Source organism: Euprymna scolopes, chromosome 2, assembly GCF_053919585.1.
Source record: "Euprymna scolopes isolate OS-2025 chromosome 2, ASM5391958v1, whole genome shotgun sequence".
Classification (NCBI taxonomy): Eukaryota; Metazoa; Mollusca; class Cephalopoda; order Sepiida; family Sepiolidae; genus Euprymna; species Euprymna scolopes.
The window spans coordinates 33,220,981-33,245,627 of record NC_136483.1 but is presented as its reverse complement, the minus strand read 5'-3'; the positions used below and the strand labels follow the sequence as shown (position 1 = coordinate 33,245,627).

Sequence of the window (24,647 nt, the reverse complement as noted above, 5' to 3'; positions counted from 1 at the left end):
TTCGTGGGACAAGATTCCCCCCTCTAAAATCCTTAACTTTATTGCTAACCCTAAGTCAGTGACATGCCCTTCCTCACACACACACAAAATTTGTAAAACCACATGTAAAAATTACCCCCCCCCAAAAAAAAGGCACAGAATTTATTTCTCATAACAAAAATAAAAACAAATGGTAACTGCTCTAAAATGATAAAATGGCCCCAAAATGAGGGATCATTTTACTTTAAATTCATCTCGATATTTTAACTACTAATAACCATGTTTAAAAACAAATTACAATTTCTCGATTCATAACTTCAAAGTTTAGAGAAAGACCCTAAGTGCATATATGAAGCAAAGGATGAATCATTTGGAGTTTGGTAGTGTTAACATTTCCAGAGAAAAAAAAGAAAAAAAAGTTTATAGTTCAATTTCAGAATGAAAACAATATTAAAAAACCTAAAACTGACATGCAAAAACAAAACAAAACAAAAAAAAAAAAACAAAAAAAAAACAGAACAAGGTTAGCAATGTGCCTGCTGAAATTCAATTGAAGAAAGCTGAAAGCATTGCAGTTTTTCTTGATTCATCCAAAACTTCAGAGATCCCTTTCCACAGACTACATTGCTACATATCACTACATACGTAGACAAGTTTCTATCATGGATTGCAACACATTTTTAAAAGAGAAATCACTTTTTATTACTACTAAACTGGATGTATATGTACAATTACATTTCATTAATTTTCATAGACATACAATTTGCTTTTTTTTTGCAGGGACTACAAGACATTATTCAGGCACAGTAATGTTTGAACAGTTTTTATTCTGTTAAAATACATTGTTATTCTTCATAAAACTGATTTTTGTTCCATGTTATTTCGTTGGAGGAAGACATTTCTGATGTTTAACAAAATTAAAAATATTAATGTCTCTCACACAAACTTTCTGAACAATGGATATTTAATAACATGGATATCCATACTGTTTGTGTTTTGATACAAGTGAATCACTAACAATACAACAAACGATCAACTACAGTCTGTTCACTTAAATTAATAACTTAATCTCTAGTTTTGCTCATGATAGGTATCACAAACCAGCCTAGTCTGTGAAAATGAGTAAATATAGTTAAATTCTCTTCAATTTCAATTCATTTATTTTGATAGAATTTAAATGTATAACTTTTTTTGTCTTGTGCCATTAAATTTTTTTTTTTTTTTTAATTATGTCACTATTTTTGGTAATGAGCAATTTATTTTTTAATGCCAATGTTTGTCAACTTACTGTGCATGATATTGTGTACCTATGCATAAAAACCAGTCCCATCTTAAAGAAAAATGGCTGCTCTTCAACATGGTTGACTTATTTAGTTGTCTTTCACAAAAAATTTCAAGTTCAAAACTTCAGTGAATTATATAAATCCAAGTTTTTGTTTTAAAATATATTTAAATATATTTTAATTCATGCAAATTTTGTATTTATTATTACAGAGCCAATTCTCTAGTGAATATATATATATATATATATATATATATATATATATATATATATATAGTACTGATTATTAACAAAGAAAAATGACTTTGGTGCTGATTAGGTAGAATCAAAACCAAAACATTTAGTGCTCCATTTGCATTTCCTACCATTTGAGCTAACCTAACAGATAAGAAAGATTTAAAATGAAACTAATTCAAGTTATCATTGAATTTGTGCATGCATAGAACTAATAAAAATGTTGGCAAGTTGAAATGAAGATTTTGCATTTCAACTTTTCAACATATTTCTGTATGCATTATTCATTCATCCAAACAAAGATTTTACTCGTTATAGACCATTCTTGGTATATGATGACTATTTACTGTTAATTTCAGTGTTATGTGATCAAAAGTTTAAGAGTTTATTGGTTAAACACAAACACACATACATCTACTGTTTTATTTTATAGAAGAAAAATCTAGCTTGATCCCTAATATGTTAGGAATCATATTACGAATATCAGTGTTTTAGATGCTGAAATAAATTTTAAATGATTGGTCAAATTCGCACTTCCCTGTCATTTTTATACATTTTTTTTTGTTTTTGATATAACGAGATTTTGGCTCATGCTTAGATTGGCTTGATTTAATAATTATGGTTTTCATTATGGTTAAATTCCATTCATGACAAGATATAATATTTGTAATGATTTTTTATTCATTCAAAGCCTGCATTTTTAGTTATACATCATGAAATTTATCTTCTGGATCAACAGCACACAAGATTTTAAACTTTCCAACAATTTTAAATGGTTAGAGGTTAAGTGTGCTAGCCAGAATAAATTTGGTATTATTATTTATGTTTCTCTGCATATTATCTAAACAACAGTTTATTACGTGGACAGCTCAAATTTTGTTGTCAAACAACACGCAGCAGTAATTCATTTCCTCTCCTCCTCTCTCTTGTAGAGCTCTTTTTTAATATCAGCTTGTTATAATAATAATAATAATAAAAAAAAAAAACATAGCAAAAATTGGGTTTTAATAATCTCTTCGGAGTTCCATTTTTTTTCTCCTGACAATACACACACATTAGAAAACATCTACCAAATTCTGCCAATTCAGTGAAAAGGAGAAAGATCCACTCTGTTCACTTCCCATGAAATTGTCAGGACATATAGCTCTCATCCAACTTCTAACAGGAAATTCCACTATTTAATTGTAACGTGATGCAAACATTTTCCATTCTAACCTTATTTTAGATATCCGAATTTAAAGATTACAAATCTGCCACATAAATTTAATTCTAGGTTTGAGGGTGTTGTGAGATAATATGTGTGTGTGTGTGGATGTGTGTATATATATATATATATATATATGTGTGTGTGTGTGTGTGTGTACATATATATATATGTGTGTGTGTGTGTGTGTACATATATATGTGTTCTCCTTGGACCACCACCTTAACGAAGTGGAGAGTTTTGTGTTCCAATGAACCTGAGAGCGATACCATCTGGATCTTAATGCTCCTGGTAGGGCCACCCATGGCAGTATGGTCAAGGGGGAGGTTCCAGACTAAGAGATGTTCAAAAAGACCTCAACGGCAGAGTGGGCGGATGATGGTAGCAGGGCGAGTTCCACAATGGTTACAAAGATGGAAGAATGCTGCAGCAAAGATGGGCCCCCAATTGTCTTGGTCTCTATGCCATTAGACCCTGGTTTGGTCTTTTGCCAAGGACAGTGTTGTGGCCGTCTGTGCACTAGTCACCCCACTCTAAAAGATTCCACACACAAGAAGAACCGTGATCATTGCCAGGGAGCTGAAGCGCTTCAAAATCGACACGGGCGCCCTGTCAGAGGAGAGGCAACTAAAAGAGGAGAAAGGTGAATACACTTTATTTTGGAAGGTAAAAGAAGCTGTTGAACCCAGAATCCACAAAATGGGGTTCGCCATCAAGAACCAGCTCATTTCCCAATTTTCTGAATCTCCAGCATCAATGATCGTCTCATGACTATGACCGAGTCTCCCAAATGACCAGATGGCCACGGCTGTGAGTGCCTATGCTCCAACTTTAGACTCACAGGATGAAGAAAAGGAGACATTTTATGCAACCATTGACCAGGTGCTATCAAACATCCCAAAGGAAGATAAGATCCTTCTACTCGGGGATTTCAATGCCAGGATTGGCAAGGATCACAACCTCTAGACAAGGAGGGTGTGGGGAATGTCAATACCAACGGACTCCTCCTACTGTCTAAATGTGCCAAACATGAGCCTGTGATCACAAACACCTTATTCCATCAGAGAAACAGACACAAAACTTCCTGGATGAATCCCTGATTGAAGTGCTGGCATCTCATCGACTATGTGATTGTCATGGTCCAAGATCGCAGAGATGTCAACATCACCAAGGCCATAATCAGTGCAGACAAATCCTGGACTGACCACTGCCTCATCCGCTCTACCATGAACATCAAGCTGAGGAGGAGGAGGACACAATGGAAACAGCTCCACCCCAAATTCAACATCGACAGTCTTGGAGACACAAACAGGGTGCAACAATTTCAAAACACCCTGCTTGGGAGACTCCCTGAAGAATATCCAGATGGTATGGAGGAACACTGGACCACACTTCTTGAGACCAGCAAAGACACCATTGGCTATAAAATCACGAAACACCAAGATTGATTCAATGACAATGATGTTGAAATACATCTTATTGACACCAAGAGCAAAATGACATCAAGTGTATGGCGAAAAGACAGGCCCACTTCAAGGCAAAGGCACTCGTCCAGACTAGAGTAAGAGAGCTGAAGAACAAATTGTGGATGGAGAAGGCCCTGGAAATCCAGAGGCTTCCTGACTCAGGACACATGAGGAGTTTCTTTAATGCCACCAAAGCTGTGTATGGGCCCAGCTATCAGGGCCTAAACCCTCTCCGATCCAAAGACGGGCAAACTCTGCTGAAGGACAGTGTGGGCATCAGTTGTAGATGGCAAGAACACTTCCAGGAGTTCCTAAATCGAAACACCACAGTTGAGCTGGAAACTATCAACCAGATACCTCAAGGGAGGTCCAGGATACCATCAGAAAACTGAGCAACAACAAGGCCTCTGGGTCAGATGAGATTCCTGGAGAAATCATCAAGGAAGGCGGACCAACACATCCATAGCCTCCTGAATAAAATTTGGGATAAAGAGGAAATACCAGCAGAACTCAGGGATGCCTTGGTCATCACACTCTTCAAGAGGGGAGATAAAGCGGACTGTGGCAACCAGAAGTATTTCCCTCCTGTCCACAACAGACAAAGTATATTGACCGACCACTTGCTGTTGCTGTCAGAAAACATCGTACCAGAGTTGCAGTGTGGCTTTCGTTCCTACCAGAGGAACCTCTGATATGATTTTTACAGCTCGTCAACTGCAAGAGAAATGTCAGGAGCAACACTTTTCGCTGTACATGGCGTTCATTGATCTCACAAAGGCTTTCGACTGTGAACCGAACTGCCCTGTGGTGCGTCCTCTCCAAGATTGGATGTCCAGACAAGTATCTAAAAATCTTGAGATTTTCTTCATGACGACATGACGGCAGTTGTGGTCGGCAATGGTGGTATGGAAACATCTCCCTGCAAAGTTGACACCAGTGTCAAGAAGGGCTGCATCATTGCCCCAGCCCTATTCGCCATCTACATCTCCACCATCCTTCACCTCACTAGCCAGAACCTACCTGAGGGAATCAAACTCATGTACAGAACAGATGGCAAACTCAGCAGGTTTAGGACAAAAAGCAAGGTATTCACATCATCCATCATGGAGCTTCAATATGCAGATGACAATGTGCTGGTTGCTCACTCAGAAGCAGACCTCCAGAGCATCTTAGATGCCTTTGGGAGAACCTACCGGCTCCTAGAACTTGACTGTAACATCAAAAAGACCGAAATCCTACACCAACCAGCTCCAGGCACACACCCACAATCTTTGTGGAAGGCAACACCTTAGAAAATGTGGATCAATTTTCCTACCTTGGCAGTCTTCTCTTCACAAAATCTTTCATCGACACAAAGATTCACCACCGTATCGGATGTGCCAGTGTAGCTTTTGCCAGGCTATAGAAGCGGGTGTTTGAGAATCGGGACATACAGAGCAGGGTCAAACTGCTTATCTATAAAGAAGTTGGCTTGCTAACTCTTCTCTATGGGGCCGACAACTAGATCACCTACAGTTGACATCTGAAAGCCCTGGAGCAGTATCATCAGCGTTGTCTCCACAAGATCCTCAGGATTGGATGGGAGGATCGACGAACAACTGTAAACATCCTGAAGGAGGCCAACATATCTACCATCACCACAATCATCATCCAACACCAGCTGCGTTGGACGAGCCATGTTATGCACATGCCTGACAATCGCCTTCCAAAGGAAATGCTCTACGGTCAGCTAAAAGAGGCAAAGCGGTCCCAAAGAGGACAGAAAAAAAGATAAAAAAGACAACATTAAGATCCACCTGAGACAGTGTCACTTTAGCCTTACCAGCTGAGAGGATGCTGTCTTCAGAGGGGCATGTGGAGCAGGATGGTCCATGAAGGCACGGTTAACTCAGAAAAGGACCTCTACAGAGCCGCAGAAAACAAGAGGAAGCAGAGAAAGGAGAGATCTACTGCCAATACACCTCTTCCACTACCCAGTTGACCACTCACACATGCCCACACTGTAATAAAGTCTGCGGGTCAAGGATCAGCCTCCACAGCCATCCGAGGACCCACAAATGACCAGACCGAATTTCACCGACGGGAGAACAATCATACTCATCACGAGTGATTGCCGATGATGATGATTATATATATATATATATATATATATATATATATATATATATATATGTGTGTGTGTGTGTGTGTGTGTGTGTGTATGTATATAGATATACGTATGTGTGTGTGTGTATGTACACACGTACATGCTGATATGCATTCATGTATGTACATGCATAACAAGCAAAAGTGCTCTTGATTATTAGAGCAAAAATTGAAATATTGAATTTCAATTAAAACCAATGCTGTTTACTTCATGTCAGTTATGAACATGTCCAAAAATTATGAAAAAGGATAAGCTAGAAAATTATTTATGAAAATACTTTTCAAAAATGGTGAAAATTGAGTTTTGCAAAAGACAAAGAAAAAAAAAAAAAGAGAGTTTAGGAGGTAATTATTTTCAGGAAACTTTGAAAATCTAAGGCCAATTTAACAAAATTCAATTTTCACTAATTGTTTTCAAAAACTTTTCATTAATAATTTTTTATCCTATTGTTTTTTGTAATTTTTCAATATGTTCTGCGAAATGTCAAGTAGATATCATTAGTGTTACTTGAAATTCAATATTTTGAATTTCGCTCTAATAAAGAAAAAGCACCGCAACAAATATAAACAAAAAAGAAAATCTATAAACTTAAAGTCGGAGAAATGATAATTTGCAAAAACTCACCCTGCGTTCTAAATCTCTTATTTTTGTATTGCAACTTTGAAGTTGGCTTTGCAGGTTATGCACAACTTTATCAGACTGTGAATGGTCTTGTCGTAAATGATGATTCTCTTTCCTTAACCGTTCTATCTCTTTCTGAAGGGAAGGAATCTCTGCATTTTCTTTCTCAACATGCAGAAGTAACTTACGGAATTTATCAGCTGAAAATAAAAACATTTGGATGATTTGAGAACTTGCAAATCGAAAATAAAAAAATTTGGATGATTTGAGAACTTGCAAATCGAAAATAAAAAAATTTGGATGATTTGAGAACTTGCAAATCGAAAATAAAAAAATTTGGATGATTTGAGAACTTGCAAATCGAAAATAAAAAATTTTGGATGATTTGAGAACTTGCAAATCGAAAATAAAAAAATTTGGATGATTTGAGAACTTGCAAATCGAAAATAAAAATTTTTGGATGATTTGAGAACTTGCAAATCGAAAATAAAAAATTTTGGATGATTTGAGAACTTGCAAATCGAAAATAATTTCTGAGTCAAAGTTTAACAACTACTATGTTTATGAATTTTTTTTTTGAGATGAAGATTGATTATTCATATTCTTTGGATTCTTCAGACTACCATTTCCATCTTGAGTGTTATTTTCAAAACGTTTTGGTCAAAGTAACTTCAGATTTTCTTCAGGAATCTATTGAACTCCGGAATCTGTACAGAATTTAGAATGGAACCATTTATTTAATCTACAGGGATAGTATACTCTTCAAATAGTGGTAATACTTGGTAAAATTCAGTTGTAATGTTACACTCTTCTGGAGGTTGAAAGTTCAATCCTCAGTGCAGGCATAACTCAAAATACAATTGTAAATTACATAGGACTTTTACTCAGTCATGGCTGGCTGAACAAGAGTATGTTAACCCGATGGATATAAATAGAGGATTCCGTTTGAAAGTCTATGCAAATTCCAGAGTTCAGCAGAAAGATTCCTTGAGTTCAACAAGATACACTTGAAGAAGATTGGAGATTACATTATAAAAATATCATTCAAGATGAGAACAGTAGTCCGACGAATGCAAATAATTCGAGCAACTATTATGTTTGTATTGCTCAGCAGAAAAACAAACTTAAACATCATTAGATCAAAGAAATAAAAATGCTTAGGATACTTGACTCAAGTGTATTTTTTAGTGAATCAGCTGACAAACATTATAATTATGAGCGCTATGATTCAAATTGTTTACTTTTGCTGAAAACAGGTAAATTTTTTTTTAATTAAAAACTGTTGGTACCAAAAGAGAAATTAACATAGGATTATCATTTTAACACATAAAAATAATAAAAACATTATTATATTTATTAATTGAGATACAAAAAATATTTAGAAAAAAAAAAAAAAAATGTCACATGACGAAGTTTTATTTTTAAGACAAAAAAAAAAAAAAAAAAAAAAAAAAAACTAGTGAAGCATGCATGGTCCCCCATGAGTACACAGTGAACGAGGTATAAAAAAAAATTACTAAGTTCAGCATTTGCTCCACCCCCATTTAGCCCCAAAAGTCCCCAGGGGATGTTAAATCCTAATGAAAATAGACAAACAGTGCAGTTTTAGACCGTAACATATTAAAATATTAGTTCAGCATCATGCAAAACTGCTAAAATTTTGGATAAATATGGTAAAATAGTCAGAGAAAAGCACTCTAAAAGAGTTATCGCGCAGTATAGACAAAAAAAATTCTATAGAAATCAGTTAGTTACAACTCTTCAGAAAGTTTTATAAAAATCCAAGGCATCAATTTTTTTTTAATAAGCACAAAAGTGTCAATTTTAGCCATTTTAACACAAAAGGCACCCCTGGGGGATGAGGAGGGGGGGATGAGGAGGGGGGGATGAGGAGGGGGGGATGAGGGGGGGGAACAACTGGAGTTTTCCCGGAAAATCCATTGTTACTTTTTTTTTTTTTTTTTTTTTTTTTTTTTACTCATGTCATGTTTAATGTTTATGCAAAATTTCAAAAAATTTCAAGGCGCAGTTATTAAGAAAAGTGTGGATAGACAAACAGATGAACAGACAAGGGTGAATTTACAGGTCCATCTTCCTTTTGTCGGGGACCCAAAAAAATAGAATGGACAAGTTTATTTTGTATCCCGACAATAAGTGAGATTGATGTTTTCCTGATTGTTTTCCAAATTTCACTATGAATCCCTCATAGGGGAGGGGTATTGAGCTTTTAAGTACATTAAGGGTCATAAAAAAAAAAAAAAAAAGGCACAAGATAGTCATTTCATAGCATAAACATTTTTATCAATACTTGACTAAAAATTCTTCAAATATATCATGCAGATTTCTATTCATTGAAGTATGTGAAAAGATATTCATTTCTGAACAAAATGGTGGGATTTTGAGGACTTGAAGTGTTTTGGTTTTTAAAATATGACTATTGTAATAGTTCTACCTTGAAATCTTGAAATACCCAAAGTCGATATCATGGTCGATTGGGGATTGCTATATGAACAGATTAGAAAAGATGCTTTTTTTGAGGTAGGGTTTTTGTAAATAAGAACCTGGATTTAAATTATGATTTTAGAATAAAAATTTCATTAATTATAATTTCGAATTATTTGAGTTTTAATTGATGAAATTCCATAAATATATTAATCAAGTTTACAAACTGTTTTGCATATAAGAAAATATCTTTTCATGCCAAATGAGGTACTACCTCTGGTTGTTAAAGAACAATTACAATCCGATTGCATCAAATCAATTAATAGCTCAGATCAATATACTTGATTTAAGAAATTATTTAAATTTAAAAAATTAGATATTTTACACTGTCTATTTACAGTAATCATAAAATTAATCTTTTCTTTCAAAAATATATGGTTGCGAAATCATAAAAAGAAAACATTTTGAAAAACAAAAAACAAAAAAACAACTTACATTCAATTTTTGCATCCGCAATGTGTCTTGACCTCAGATTAATCCGATTGCCGAGAAAGCCGTCCAGTTCTTTAAGGGGAGAATCATCCCATGGACTGACCAACTAAAAACAAATTTAAAATCAAGTAAAAGTAATTTAGTTTTGCATGTCACAAAATAAAAACAAAAACTAACATTAATTAACTAAAATATTAACTCAACAAATAAAAAAAATCATTTACTAATATAAGCTATCAGCTTTGGGTTTGTTTCCATATGTGTGTGTGTGTGTGCGCGCATGAGTGTGCACAGTAATATAAAAAAACTAACAATGGCGTAAATAACCGTTTCAATATTAAAACTTTAAAAATCGAAAAAAAAAAATATATCTGATATTTAGGCTGAAGCGTGCTAGTTTAAGATAACGATGCTGCCACTATAACGATTAGTCTATGATCACGTAAGCGAAGTTAGGTCGTATTTTTTTTAATATTTAAACTAATTCAAGAACGTTTTTTGCACTTACGTATTTGGCTAAATTGTCATGAAAAAACGATTTTTTTGCTACCCCTCCCTGTAGAAAAGTGCCCATTAATGTTTTTAGCCAATTTTTCGATATTTGTCGTTCAAAGGGTCGATCTTCAAAACAATACTGAGTTTATGAAAATCAGTCGCCTCTGTGGAAAGTTTTAGGCATACATACATTTAAACAGATTTTTGTCCTTTATATTATAGGTTACAGATCAGAGTTATATCATATTGCGATTCAATGTTAATTTCAAAGGAAAGGCGATTTACACACATTTCTAGATGAATTCAAAGCGTATTAGAGCAAATTCAAGTAAAACTTTGATGAACTTTTGATATAGTTACTTGAATTTGTTCAAGTTTGCTTTGAATTCTACCAGAAACGCAAGTTTCCTTTCTTCCAAAATTGGCATTAAATCACAATACAATATAAACCTGACCTTTTATTTATACACAAACAGACCAAGGGTGCGTAATATATTTGAGGACAGATTTATACATACACAAAATGACTCTTAGAAACAGATGCCTTTTTACGAAAAGACATTTTTGAAGAGAATATATTGTTCTGTAATTTTATTCATTAACATCTTCAACTGTGATAACAGATTTTATGGGAGTCATGAATCGCCTACATATTATCATTGGACAACCTTCATTTATATTGAATATGTTTCGGAATTATTTAGGGTGTTCGTTAATCTTTTCCTCAATTACGCTCCATAGTCCAAAGGACTGAGATATGGAGATTTTTTTTTTTTTTTTTTTACAAAGGTAGTCACCACTTATCAAGGCCTGGAAGCTACTCAGGGATAAGGGTTATTGTAAGTACAGTACGTTAGTGTGGATATTTAGAGTGTCTACTTAAGGGGGTGGTTCATCAGGAATTTGTTTACGTTGGACTTGAAGACATCCAAGTTGTAGTCAGGAGGGAAGCAGGCAGATGGAACAGAGTTCCACCGGCGTGCAGTTCTAAGAAAGAAGCTTTGTCCATGGAATCTACATTTTGATTTAGGCATAGATAAAGAGTGGGGAAAGTTTTGACAGCGAATTCAGCTAGACGGATGTTTTTTGGAAGAGATTGGAGTTCAGACGAGCACCTGCTATGGAAATAACGATAAAACAAAGATAGGCTTGCAACGTCTCTTCTGAGGAGGAGTCATTTTTTTTTTTAATCTCATCATTTATCAAAAGCCACTCTTAAGATAAGATTAAGATAAGGATTAATGAGATGAATGGATTGTCTGTTGGATGATGAATAATACGAGAGGATTGAAAACAATGAATGACCTCAATATTCAAATTAATGTAAAGAATAGATGTATTGAGAGAAATTAAACTGAATATTATGAAGAATCAATATTTGGGAGATTCTTTTTAAACATATGCTTTGCCGAAGAAATGCTTTTCATGATGATATGGCAGAAGATACTTATGCATCGGAATCATTATTTAAAAAAAATGACATTATTTTACTTTGGGTCAAATAAAATTGGCTAAAACTCTGCATAGGGTACAGCTTTCTTCTTCGGTGCATACATCATGTGAGAATGGAGAAATATTTACTTACATCAACAGTTGGAAATGATGGACCCATGTCATAAATGCCAACCGTTTGCAAATATTTGGGTATTGTTTCACTGCTGCCTGCAAAATAAAAATGGAGACATTTTTTATAAATGACAAAATTATGAAACAATCCATTTGTAATAAGTCAAATTTTTTTAAAGTACAAAACTGTTCAAATATTTTTATATTTTAAAAAAGTTATGGAATATCAAGCCAAAGCCAAAAGGATTGATACTGTCAATGAAATGTGAGGGTGTATGGAAATGAAACTAGTAATACTCACTGACCATAAAAACGCTCTGGGTGAGCACAGATTTTGAGAGGTTTTCATATAGATTAATAAATAATAATCTACATTATATATTTGAAGAGTTTAGAGCAAATGAAAGGATAAAAATATTAATGCCCCCTACTAGACATTTTCATAATTGTTTTTTAAGCCCATTTTTTTTTAAAGTTTGTTACCATATCTCTGAGAAATTTTGTCATAAAATTTGGAAACCAATTAGGATAGACATAGTTCTTAATCTTGGTTGGAGTACAAAATAGACTGGCCCAATTTATTTTTGTTATGTTAAAAAAACTTGAAGAGTATCGAACATATTCAAAAAAAAAAAAAAAAAAGAAAAAAAAAATACTCCAACTAGTAACAAGATATATTTTTTCATAGTAACGATTTTTAATTATCTTATATAAAAAAAATGTTTCTATTTAAAAATTTTTTCTTTTTATTGTATTTTCACCCCAAAGGCACAGTGCCACTTTGATGTAGGGGGCTACTATCTACGGCATAATTTGCAGGGATACTATATAGGGAGTTGAGCAGCAAGATGTCTGTTTATAATGCACTTCTGCATGTCAGTATAATCAGGAAAGCAGAAATCCAGAAGGGAATTCCAAAGTCTAGCAGTCTTAGAGAAGAAATTATTAGAGTAGAAGGCTTTCTGGCATCTGGGGATCTCTACAGTGTATGGGTAGGATTTTGCTGCTTGTTGGGAGTATTTACGGGGAGTACAAGGGCTTGTAGTTCGTCGGAGCACCTACCATTAAAATACCTGTAAAACAGGCAGAGGGATGCAACATTTCGTCGCTGGGACAGAAGATGAAGCTTAGCTGACAGTGCGAGACATTAGATTGGCAACTCTCCTTTAAACCCTGTCTAAGAGTGAGAGATTTAGTAGCAGATTCACCAGCCCAAATGTGGCAATAATACTCCATACATGAGTGAATGCTGGCCTTGTAGAGGTACAGAATATTCTCAGGCATAAGTAACTTTCTAGCACAGTACAGAGAGTCTACCTTCTTTGCAGCAGCTTTGGCAATGCCCTCGATGTATCTGTTCCATCTCATGTTCCTGTGAATGTTAAGACGAGGAGTTTGAGCAAAGTACTTTCAGGTAATTTATCATTAGCTATGGCTATTAGTGGTTCAGAAGGTTTCTTGTAATTATTAAAGGAAACAAGTTTAGTCTTAGCAGCACTGAATGTTGCCATCCATTTTTGTTTCCCATTCCACTAAAGACTGGAGGTCTTCCTCTAGGGTTTCTGCCATTGCTTTGGATGTGTTCATTCATTTTCCTCTCGTGTCTGTTACAGAGCGAAGGGTTGTCAGTAAATATATCCATCACAGAGACCATTTTATCAGGGAGGTAATTTATGAATTTCAGGAATAATAAAGGTCCAAGGATTGACCTTTGAAGCTGTTCCTTTCTTTAACATGGCAAACTTGAGCTTTCTAAATTGTCAATGTAAAGGCAAATGTTTTTTTTTTTTTCCATAGAACACATTTAAAAAATAAATCTGTTTCAAAATTACTAAAAATGTTCATGTTTCATGCTTACAAGTTATGAATGAAAAATTTATTTTAAACTAGCAGGGCTCCCCAATATTGCCCAGGAAAATAGTAATTTATTTTCCTACTGTTGTCATACGCAAGATAAATCTGTATATAAAAATTGAAACAAATTGGGCTAAAACTTGAAGAAATAAAATTTTTTAAAATACCCAAGTTTTACTTAAAGAAATACCTGATGAGTGTTGCTAATAAACAAAAAATGCGAGATAAGTTTTACTTCAGAAAATAAACTAATCCCCTCTCTTTCTCGTGTTAATAGAGCCATATTGTTTTTATTATTGTTTAAAGCAATAGTTTTGTCAATAGTAAAAGAGATGCTGACAGCATACACTTTGAATTATTTATTTGTACAAAATATAAAAATTTACATTCGGACAAAGTAGACGTAAGGCCACAAAAAGTGCAGGGAAAATGGAGGTTGTTGTGTTATCCTTGATCAAAAATGATAAAAAAAATGTCTACCTTATTCTTAACTAGAATCATCTCAGTCACCACAATACCTGAAATTGTTGAAAATAATTCTTTTTTCTTTTCCATAAATAAATATATTTACAGAAATAGGGGAGTGGGATCTTAGCCAAAAAGCCAAACTATAAAAAAAAAAATTGTTTTACTGATGAAAAATTTATAAATGAATGACCCCCCCCACACACACACAATTATTTAATCTATTGTTGCATTATCTTTTAATGGGGATAGGGTAGTTTGTATTGATTCTGCTGTCGTAAGACCAGTCTCTCAGGAATTACCCCCTTCTTTTTAAGAGAGTAGAGGTAATCTTCCCATCTATCATATCCTTCTCTGTGTGCGTGCGTGTACAGTCAGCACCAAACTTAACTTCAGTGATCTGACGGGAACCGGTGTGTCAACATGATTATGACGTATATTATCCTTCTCTGAGAGAGGATTAATGTAGTATCTGTTCCATCATCATGAGTTCATCTACTTAGTGACTGCCTTTCCTTTTTTGGGGGAGGAGGGAGCTAATGTAGTAAATTTTCTGTTGCCGTGATACTGTACCACAAAGCATTACTTTCTTCCCAAGTATTATCTCTCCTATTTTGGAAGTGAGGGTATTGTAGTACTAGAGCAGGTCGATTTTGGAACCCCGGCGAGGCAATGGTGATGTTAGTTGGGGTTTAACATAGAAAAGACCTACGCAAAATATTTTTCTCAAAATCGTTATCTTTGCTTGAGGAAATGACTTTAAAAGTTGAAAAATTGAAGCGATTAAAAGTTTTTCGGTGAATTGTTAAGAACGTCCCGTCATCCAAACAATCCGTACTGTTAAGAAAATGGAATTAATATTTAGAATATGTTTTAAACTACATTTTTAGATAAAATGAGCGAGGATAATGAATTAATAAAATAAATATTAAGTGTAAAGGCAAAATTATGTTTTTTTTAAATAATAACGACCAAAGTTTGCTTTTTCATTTCAGGAACTTTTTTGGGGTGGAAACATTTTAGATTTCACCGTCGTAAAACTTGCTCGTTATTGATATTGAAAATTAACGTTTGTTTATTATTTAATTTGAAAACATTACGATTTAGGCTTAATTATTTTGAAAGGAAAAACGAAAATGACTTGTTTAAAATATATATTATTATATTTCAAGTGTCTGCAGTGAATTTAAGCATATTCGTTTTATCTTTTTTAATTTGTTTTTCTATTAGGTTGGTGCAAAAATAATGGCATTTTTTGGACATTTAAACGAATATCAAATACATTTTTGCACCAACCTAATATTTCACATCAAATTCTATTTAAAATATTTATTAAAATATGGTAATACTCCAGTTTTATATTAAAAAAAAAAAAAAAAATAGTCCATCCAATTTTATTCTACACATTCTTTACAAAACATAACCACGTAAATTTTCAAGTTTTTCTACTTAATAAAAAATACTTTGCAGAAAATTAGTGTAAAATTTTAATTTCTTTTATTTTTAGGGAGTAATTGTTTTCAAGCAGTGTTTTTCTTCTAAAATTATAGTTTTAAAATCAGATAACCTACAAAGATTAATACAAGTAAATAAGGAAACTCCTTTCAAGGTTTTTCGTTATTTGTGCATCTATGTTATTGCGCTAAAATAAATTTGTTATTTAGAAAGCCATTCTTAATATGGGAAGGAGGTTGCATTGTAACTATTCTGTACTTTCACCTAAAAATTTAATAAACAGAAATTTCATAAAAATTAATTTTAATTTGAAAATACTATTAAAAATAGCATAGTAACATAGATGGACAAGCACTGGTTTTTCAAACTCTAAAAGTTTGTTTAAAATGGCACAGCTACATCAAGAATGAATCTATTTATGGATAAATTCATGTTCTCGAAGGAGGAGCTAAAATCTGCTAAAACTGTCTAAACTAAACACTACTATGCGTCTGATTTGGTTTGGTCCTCTCTCTTCAATACATCTAATTCAACTACAAAGTTTTTCATTATTTCTTATAACTAGCGCTTATTTTTTTACGTATGAAACTGGAAGATAGCCTAATACAGTCACAAACCATTTATTTATTTTACTTTTCAGATTAGAATGTCAGTAAAAGCACGACGTTCAGTTTTAACTGGTGGTTCACAAAATTTGCTGGTCTACCTTGTCATTTGGATGAAACAGCGCCCCCAACTTCACGACAAGCCATCCAGTTTAGTTATTTCCTCGAGAACAGTTATCCCCACTTAAAAAATAGTGAGATTTCTAAGTTAATTGCCAAGGAAATAATTAGTATTCGGCAAGCAGTCAATCCACAATTGCCCTTGTTAAGGTAACATTATATAGGACAGAAGGTCAATACATTTTGCTATAAGAGGGCCAAACAGATTGACAGGAAATCTCTTGCAGCAATCAAAGTGAAAAAATGAAGGCACAGCTAGACAGACTGTTTGATATATCTTCTTGTAGCTGTAAACTTTCTGTCTTGAGATGTGATGACTTTGCAGTAAAGTGCAGGACTGAAAATTGTCAAACAAGGCACATAGTCTGCACTTGTCCTCCTAACAAGGAGGTAAAATTAATTCTATAGATTCACCTGCAATTATATTCCTTTTTTGTGGAAAATAAAATAATATATTGGTATTTATTATGTAATTTAGCTCTATTATTAAACATGCAAATTTTCAAGTTCCATTAGAAGAACTGCCATTTACAGCAATTTTTTTAATTAATTGATGGAACAACAAAAAGCCTAACAACATTTACTGGTCCTTTGAGGAAACTTTGTATCAATAATTATCAAGATTTGCCTCAAGTAGAATTCTAAAAAATTAGTGTCCTTCCCGATCATCATTATCTGACAGCAGAAGAAACAAATAATTTAAATGTGAAGACCAGAGGCTACTTTTTGAGTATGCTGTTCGCATTTTTTGTGGAGAAGTTAACTTAGAAAATTGTGCCCTTGAATCAAGGAAGATGGCTAACATAAGCCACAAGGCTAATGTGTTTATGGACCAGAGGTGTCTATCCTCAAACACTATGATAAATTAAACATTTTGGTCAAATTTATCATCCAAGTGTATGCAGTTAGTTGGTTTGAGATTCAAACCAACCATATTTTTTTTTAACCAACAACAGTATATTTTAATATGATTCAGAGAACAAAACAATTAACTGAAATCCAAATCACTGTTTTAAACTGTTCAAAATGTAGTGTTTTTGCACTACTTCCGGAAAATATAATATCGATGATAAACTCAGATGAATTGGATGTGAGAGAAGAGGGCATTCAAACGATTTTGTCCATTAGGTGAATAAATATTTATCCATTAAATTTTATTAGTTTTCTTAATTTACCCAAACAATAGTTAGTTTTACATCGCAAAAATATAAAAAATAAGTGTTTTCAAATAATTTTTTTTTTGTGTTGTTTTTTCCAGAAATAGTGAACAACTCAAAAAAAAAAAAAAAAAAAAAAAAAAAAAAAAAAAAAAGAAAAAGATTACTGCTATCAATTTTGCAGCCACACACTGGTCAAATTTGATTTATTTTTTTTTCAAAAAGTTGTATATGGGCAGGAAGCAAGACAGACACATTATTACAAAGTCATCGTGCCAGCAAATTAGACCTTCATTTTCCTCAAAAGGAAATTATACAGAACAATTTAGTTCTATTATAAGTTTATATTATTGCCTCTAATAAAAAATTGAAATACATGGTTCTGTAACTTGTATCAAGTTATATAGTGTAATACATATCCACATATCTTTTTGAATTGTGAAATTTAAAAGACTTAGTTGCTAATTAGCCTTTTCTTACAATTTTTGTTTAATCAATGCAGTAAAAGTTTAGATATTTTGCTAGTTGTGATTCATAATTAAAATTATAATTCATGTATTTATTTTTCTTTCAATGTATTTCATATAAATATATCAATTTCAATTGGATTTTTTATAAAAATAGTGAAATTCCAAAGTCAGTGTTGTAAAAAATGCTATGAAAATGAAGGATTTTTCAGCATTTTTCTACACTATTTTTAAAATTAAATTCTCAATTTTCTGTTCAAGATGGGAATCTAATTTTTGGTATATGTTCTTACCACATCAAATCCCAACTATCATCACCAGTGCCATGTTGATTTTCTGAAAAAAGTTGCAAATCGACCTGCCCTATTGTAGTACATGTTCTGTTGTCATGCAATTATCCTACCAGGCATTATCTCCTTCGCTGATGATTAGTGTAGTATATATCATGCTCTCAGTCAATACTTCCTCCTTTGGGTTAGTGTATGTGTTGAGATCGGGGACCCTAGGTGTGGTTTTGTTATAGGCTGTGTTGTGGAACTGATTATTGGGAAGGTTGCGTGTTCAATTACTAGAAGGTTTTAGATTGTCATTTGTAATTTGGACAGTGTAATAAAACAATTAACAATAAATAGCATGTGTTACGAGTACATTTAAAATATTTAAATGAAGCACGCTAAAGCAGAAATACATATTTACATATGTACAAGTAATATTTATTTACACAGAAAGGTTACGAACATTACAGAGTGTTTGTGCGTATATGAACTAGCATGCATGTGGTAAAATGTTTGTTGTGTGTATGTGTGCGTGAGTGTATACGAGAGTTCATTGAAGTATACATGGAATGCTCAATGTGTATGTAAGAGTTTGTTAAGATATACACAAGTATTTGATACTACCTTGGGGAAGGGGAACGCCCTGTCGAGGCATGTCTAAGATTACGTCTGATCACATCGGAGGTTCATATCAAAAGAGAGAGAGAGAGAGAAATGGAAGTAAAGAACGCCACCTGCTGGGCAAAATGGAAATTACAAGAGTAGGTAACCGGTGCATTATTTAAAGGTGTATGCATGTGTGCGATTTGAGTAAACGCATGTTAGATTTTAAAGGCATATGCCATATATGTATTCATTCTAGCAAAATTTGTTGTGGGAGTGGAGTGGGGTGCATATATTTACTAGTGTGTGTGTGTGTGTGTGTGTGTTTGTATATATAATTATTATCAATATATCATTATCATAGTGTGAGTGTTATTTTGTGTCACACTTACACCTATTTTCTTCAGAGTGACTGTCGTTTAATTGTTATAACATATTTCTTGTAATAAATAATTTTACCAAGAATTCTTCATAAGTTTTTGTTTTGGTTATAGCTTAAAGAACTCAAGTATATATATATATATATATATATATATATATATATATATATATATATATATTATTGTTTTTTCTTCATAAGTTTTAGTTTCGATTCAAGCTAATGCACCGAAGTCATATGGATATATTTTCTTATTTTTGAAATCACAACTTTATAATATATAAGAATTGATAGAAAATTGGGTACTTGTTTAGTTTAATCAAGACATTAAAAAAAAATATGAAAATATTGAAAAAAAGTTATATTGTATGTACCCATTATGGAATTAAGTTCTCATAAAAAATTCACTTAATTTGATCAAGTAGTTTTTTTTTACAGAGAAAAATCCAATTTTAATTAGATCGATTGTATCGTCGCCATCTTGGCCAGGAGGGAGGGGGGAGCCAAGGGGGATAACCCCATCACTGCTTAAAGTTTGTCAAAATTTGACAAGATTTTAAAACATGGGCAGAAAAAAATTACTATAGAAATATTTTAGTTTTTTTCACTTATTTCACAGAATTTCTTTGTCCGTTTTAATCCCTTTTTCACTTTAACCTTTGTTAATCTCTTTTGCATTTAAAGGCCCCCCCCCCTTCTCGTCGAAATAGGCAAGATGGCTGGGATACGATCGATCACATTAAAATTTTATTTTCCTCTGTAAAAAACAAAAACTACTTGATCAAATTAAGTAAAATTTTTTTAATGAGAACTTAATTCCATAATGTGTATGTACAATATAATTTTTTTTCAGTATTTTATTTTTTAATGTCTTGATTAAACTAAACAAATACCAAAAATGGACTATAAAAATATATACGAAATCTGCATAAATTGAAATATCATATTTAAGCATATTTTATGACTGGGCTATGCCAGGCGTCCTTGCTAACTTAGATAAATACTTTTGCAGGTTTAACAAAAGAACTACAATAATATAAAGGTGTCTCCATTTATGCTGAACATCCACAAAATGCCAACATCAATATATTACATACGAAAGAGTCCGCTGTGGAATTTCCACAGGTCCTGCTAGTAAATAGATATACATTTTATATCAATAGACATATGTTTTGCATTTTTATTTTAAGCTTGTCAGTATGAAATTATGTAACTGTACCTTCAGAATTGTTGTTTTTTTATGTTAATTACTAAGATAATATCTTCATGGAAGTGTATTTTGAGGATGAATCTTCTGTATACATTTTATAAAAAAAACAATTTTTAAATTGTCGCTACATGTGAGGTTCATATTTTTTTTATTTTTTTAATGTTAAATTATAACGAGTTAGCATTTAATTCAGGTTACATTGAACCATTTGTTTGTAACTAAAAAATAAATAAATAAAATGACTAATATTTTAAAAAGGTTATTTAAAGGTTTGGCTACAGATAAATGAACTGCAATTAAGACTGAGTAATAGAATTCTATGGCCCAGAAACCCACCCCCCAAAAAAACTTACTTTGACCAGAACTCGATTCCTTATCAAGATTTGGGTAAAGTCGTCCATTCTGATTGTTTTCAGGGAAACACAAATGGCCTTCTTGTCTTTGCACGGTCACTTCACGAGTCATCTCGGCAAATTTCATCACGTGCTAGAATTCAGAAAACACAAATTATTTTTAAATAATTTTAATTAAATTGAGAAATATTTTAAAATACATTAGGCTTCAGTTCAACATTTTTAATATGAATTAAAGTTAGAAAAACTCATTTACCATATAATTGTTTTACAACTACGAGACAGAGCATGGCAGCACATGTAGTTAGGGCAATGTACAATGTTTGTATGTAAAACTCTTCTATATGGTTAAAAGAGAGTTTAAATAACCATTAAATCAGCTGAATACAGCATGCAAACGAGGATGCATATCTTTTATAGTGAGTGTTTAAACTGTTCAAGGACGATCATACCAACTGGTTGTAAAGATCAAGGTCAGATTTAACAAGCAAACGGAGAAAGTGGAAGTAGGAAACATGTAAGGAATGACATCATCAGCTAAGTTATTAGGGGATATTTTTGCAGTGAGAAATTGATGGGAAGCAAGTCATGCAGAATGTATAAAATGAAAACTTAAAATGATTTTTGTCTGTTTGCTTAAACAACCCATCAATCATTCTATGGTCATTTAAGGTTATGCAGATTTTGTGAGAAGCTATTTTGTATATGTTTCCAGGTTCTAATATTTTTAGTTTATTGAATTGGTTGTCTTATATAGTACTGCAACTGCTAGTAGGTAGCTTGTTGTGGTTTATTCAATTCAAAGGGAGGCATTATGGTCTTGGTTTGGTTGGTCTGGTTCTCATGAACAAATAATTAAAACAAAAGTTGACACCCCCTCCTCATTTTTTCCACCAAACGATAACGACTAAGATCAAATAAAAAAACAATTCTGTAATCGAATTCATGTGTCAATCAAAATTAACAGCAACTGAAGAATTTTTGTTTCAGCTAACAAGGAAACATCTACAATTCTTCAGAGCCCAATCTCAAAAGATCTTCAATTATTATGTCAAGATAAAACCACAAGATGATACACAAAACATTTGCTAATAATGCCAGCATGTAAAAATGGATGTTAAACCGAATATGATGAATGATAAAAGGTACAACATATCGACTAATACTCAATTTGATGAGTCGACTCAAGTTGAGAAATACATACCAGTGTTTCGCCAGACTCTTCGCTTATTGGATTGACACAAACAATCATTCTCACTTTGCCATCTCCTTCAAGATAAGTTTTAAATAAGTGAGTCAATTTGGAATCTCTGTAAGGAATCATCTGAAAAAGAAAAAAAAACAATCAGTCTGGAGAAAAGGAAGATAGCAATTTAGCCAACAGAAAAACATGAAGAAAAAAATGTTAACGGGTTTATTTTCAACGTTAATCTTGTTTGAGTAGAATTTCGAATAATTTCAATTTTCTAAAACAGACAAGAAAAATGGATTTTTTTTTAATGCTGTTTCATGGATTTCAACTTTTGTCAAAATTGGTTTGTCTGGTCACAGATGAATTGACCTTTTTTAAGTTAATATTGAAATCCAGGTTCTTGTCCAGAATTCCACTATATTAAAAAAAAAATCTGTATGCCTTACGTACTTGTAATGAAACAAAACTATCATATTCCAAAAATCACAAATTGATCAAGTTTTATTTTAATAAAGAAAATCGTTTTTAAGTGATTAATGGGAATTCAAAGGCATTACAGCATAACTTTAATAAACAGAAATTATTGTTATATTGCTTTGTTTCTTGAAAAAATAAATTTAAAAATGACAGGTGAGATGATCACCTCTTGGATACTCATAAAAGTTAACTTTCTTATAAGTTCAGTTCAAACAGACAGACGTATATAGAAGCCAGAAATAATTGTAAGAGAGTAATAGTGACAGCTAAGACAGATTACACTGAAACCACCAGGAAACGCATTGAAGCACAGAAATTAGGAACCCGTGATTTTTGGAAAATCAGATGTGGCAGCAGTACTCCATCTACGTCCAAAGATGGAGTACTGCTGCCATATCTAAAAACAGCCTATCCTGCCTTGACAGAGTACAAAATAGACTCCGTGGCTTGGTGGGGGATGCCCTTTTCTTTACCCGGCAACCTCTTTCCCACAGAAGAGACGTAGCGAGCCTGTCATTGTTCTATCGTTATTTCCATGGTAGGTGCTCGTCTGAGCTCCATTCTCTGGGTCCCCCCCTCGCCAATCTTTTTCAAAAAACACCAGACTAGCTTAAACCACCGTCAATAATTTTCTCCACTCCCTATCTGTGCCTAAATCAAAACGTAGATACCCTAAACAAAGCTTCTTTCTTAGAACTGCACGCCTGTGGAACTCTGTTCCGCTTGGCTGTTTCCCTCCCGACTTCAACCTGGATGTCTTCAAGTCCAACAAAAACAAATTCCTGATGAACCCCCCTCCCCAAGTAATGACACCTTACAAATTCTCCAATACTATTGCTACACTATCCCTTTGATTACTGTACACACAATAACCCTTATCCCTGAGTGGCCATTGGGCCTTGATAAGTGGTGAACTCCATGTAAAAAAAAAAAAAAAAAAAAAAAAAAAAAAAAATCTACAACAGTGTAGTAAATAATGGGCAGTCAACGATTCCCCCAATATCAAACAATCATGAGGTTGCTTGCACGGCAACCGACAAAGCAAATCTGCTTGCCAGTCGGTTTGCTTCAAACTCCACACTGGACCCAGCACACCACTCACTCCCCGACTTTCCTTTGCGGACAGACGCCACACTAGACGATTTGAAAATCACCCCCTTTCAGGTGCATCGTATCATAAAAACCTAGACACCTCAAAAGCATGGGGACCAGATCTCATCCCAGCTGTGCTAATAAAAAATGCTCTGCTAAGGTTGCTCCAGTTCTCTCCAAACTTTACAATAAATGCCTTAACGAATCTTGCTTTCCCGATTGCTGGAAAACCGCTTCTGTAGTATCAGTCTTCAAGAATTCTGGTGAAAGAACTGACCCATTAAATTATCGCTCTATTAGCCTCCTCCCACTTTTGCCAAAATATTTGAGTCCTTAGTTAATCAAGCCCTAGTCCAACACCTAACAGCTGCTAAACTCCTGACCGACAAACAATATGGATTCAGCAAGCCCGTTCAACAGCAGATAACTGTAGTCTCTGAATGAATATACCGTTCACTGGACAAAACAGAGGAGGGTAGAGCGATACCCCTTTCAGATCAGAAGTGAAGGTCAGTCTCAAAAACTTATCAAAGCAGGGTGCTTCTTTGAGATGAGTGCCATTCATGTTAATTGTGACCAAATGGGGATTAGAGTATTGATGGTAGAAGCTTGGTTTTGGGTGCATTAAAATTAACCATCAACCTTTTGCCCCATTGCATCACATGCTCAAGGTTGGAAGAGAGAGACTCCGATCTTAGTCGTTGTTGGCTTTTAGAATATTGCCGTAGATGGTAATCATCTGCAGTCCTGGGTTACTCATATTTTGATAGTTATTTCTCTTAAAAAGAAAACCTTGTCTAATTCTAACAAGAATTGCCATGTAAGATTTTATCATTGATTGTGGTGACCTTACCTATGTCGTCTAACTTTTTTTTATAATACTAGTCAAACCGGTTTGAAAATATGTTGTCTTAACCTTCTTACTAAATATATCAATGTATATTCTAAATTATATATTTAGAAAAAGAAAAATTTCTCTCTACTGCAAAGTACTTGTTTAACAAAACTTATTTCTA

General features: G+C 33.5%; 1 protein-coding gene across 1 annotated transcript in view; it reads right to left on the bottom strand.

Annotated features, from left to right (window-relative positions):
• The window catches only part of LOC145290658 (kinesin-like protein KIF23), a 118,656-nt gene that overhangs the window by 27,685 nt on the left and 66,324 nt on the right, over nt 1-24,647 (bottom strand). Inside the window, exons 13-17 of the mRNA XM_080136501.1 lie at nt 22,075-22,194; nt 20,871-21,003; nt 11,947-12,023; nt 9,870-9,972; nt 6,936-7,132 (exon numbers count right to left, since the gene is read on the bottom strand). Of these exons, the coding sequence (XP_079992627.1) occupies nt 6,936-7,132; nt 9,870-9,972; nt 11,947-12,023; nt 20,871-21,003; nt 22,075-22,194 (630 nt within the window). The remainder of the gene's footprint in view (nt 1-6,935; nt 7,133-9,869; nt 9,973-11,946; nt 12,024-20,870; nt 21,004-22,074; nt 22,195-24,647) is intronic.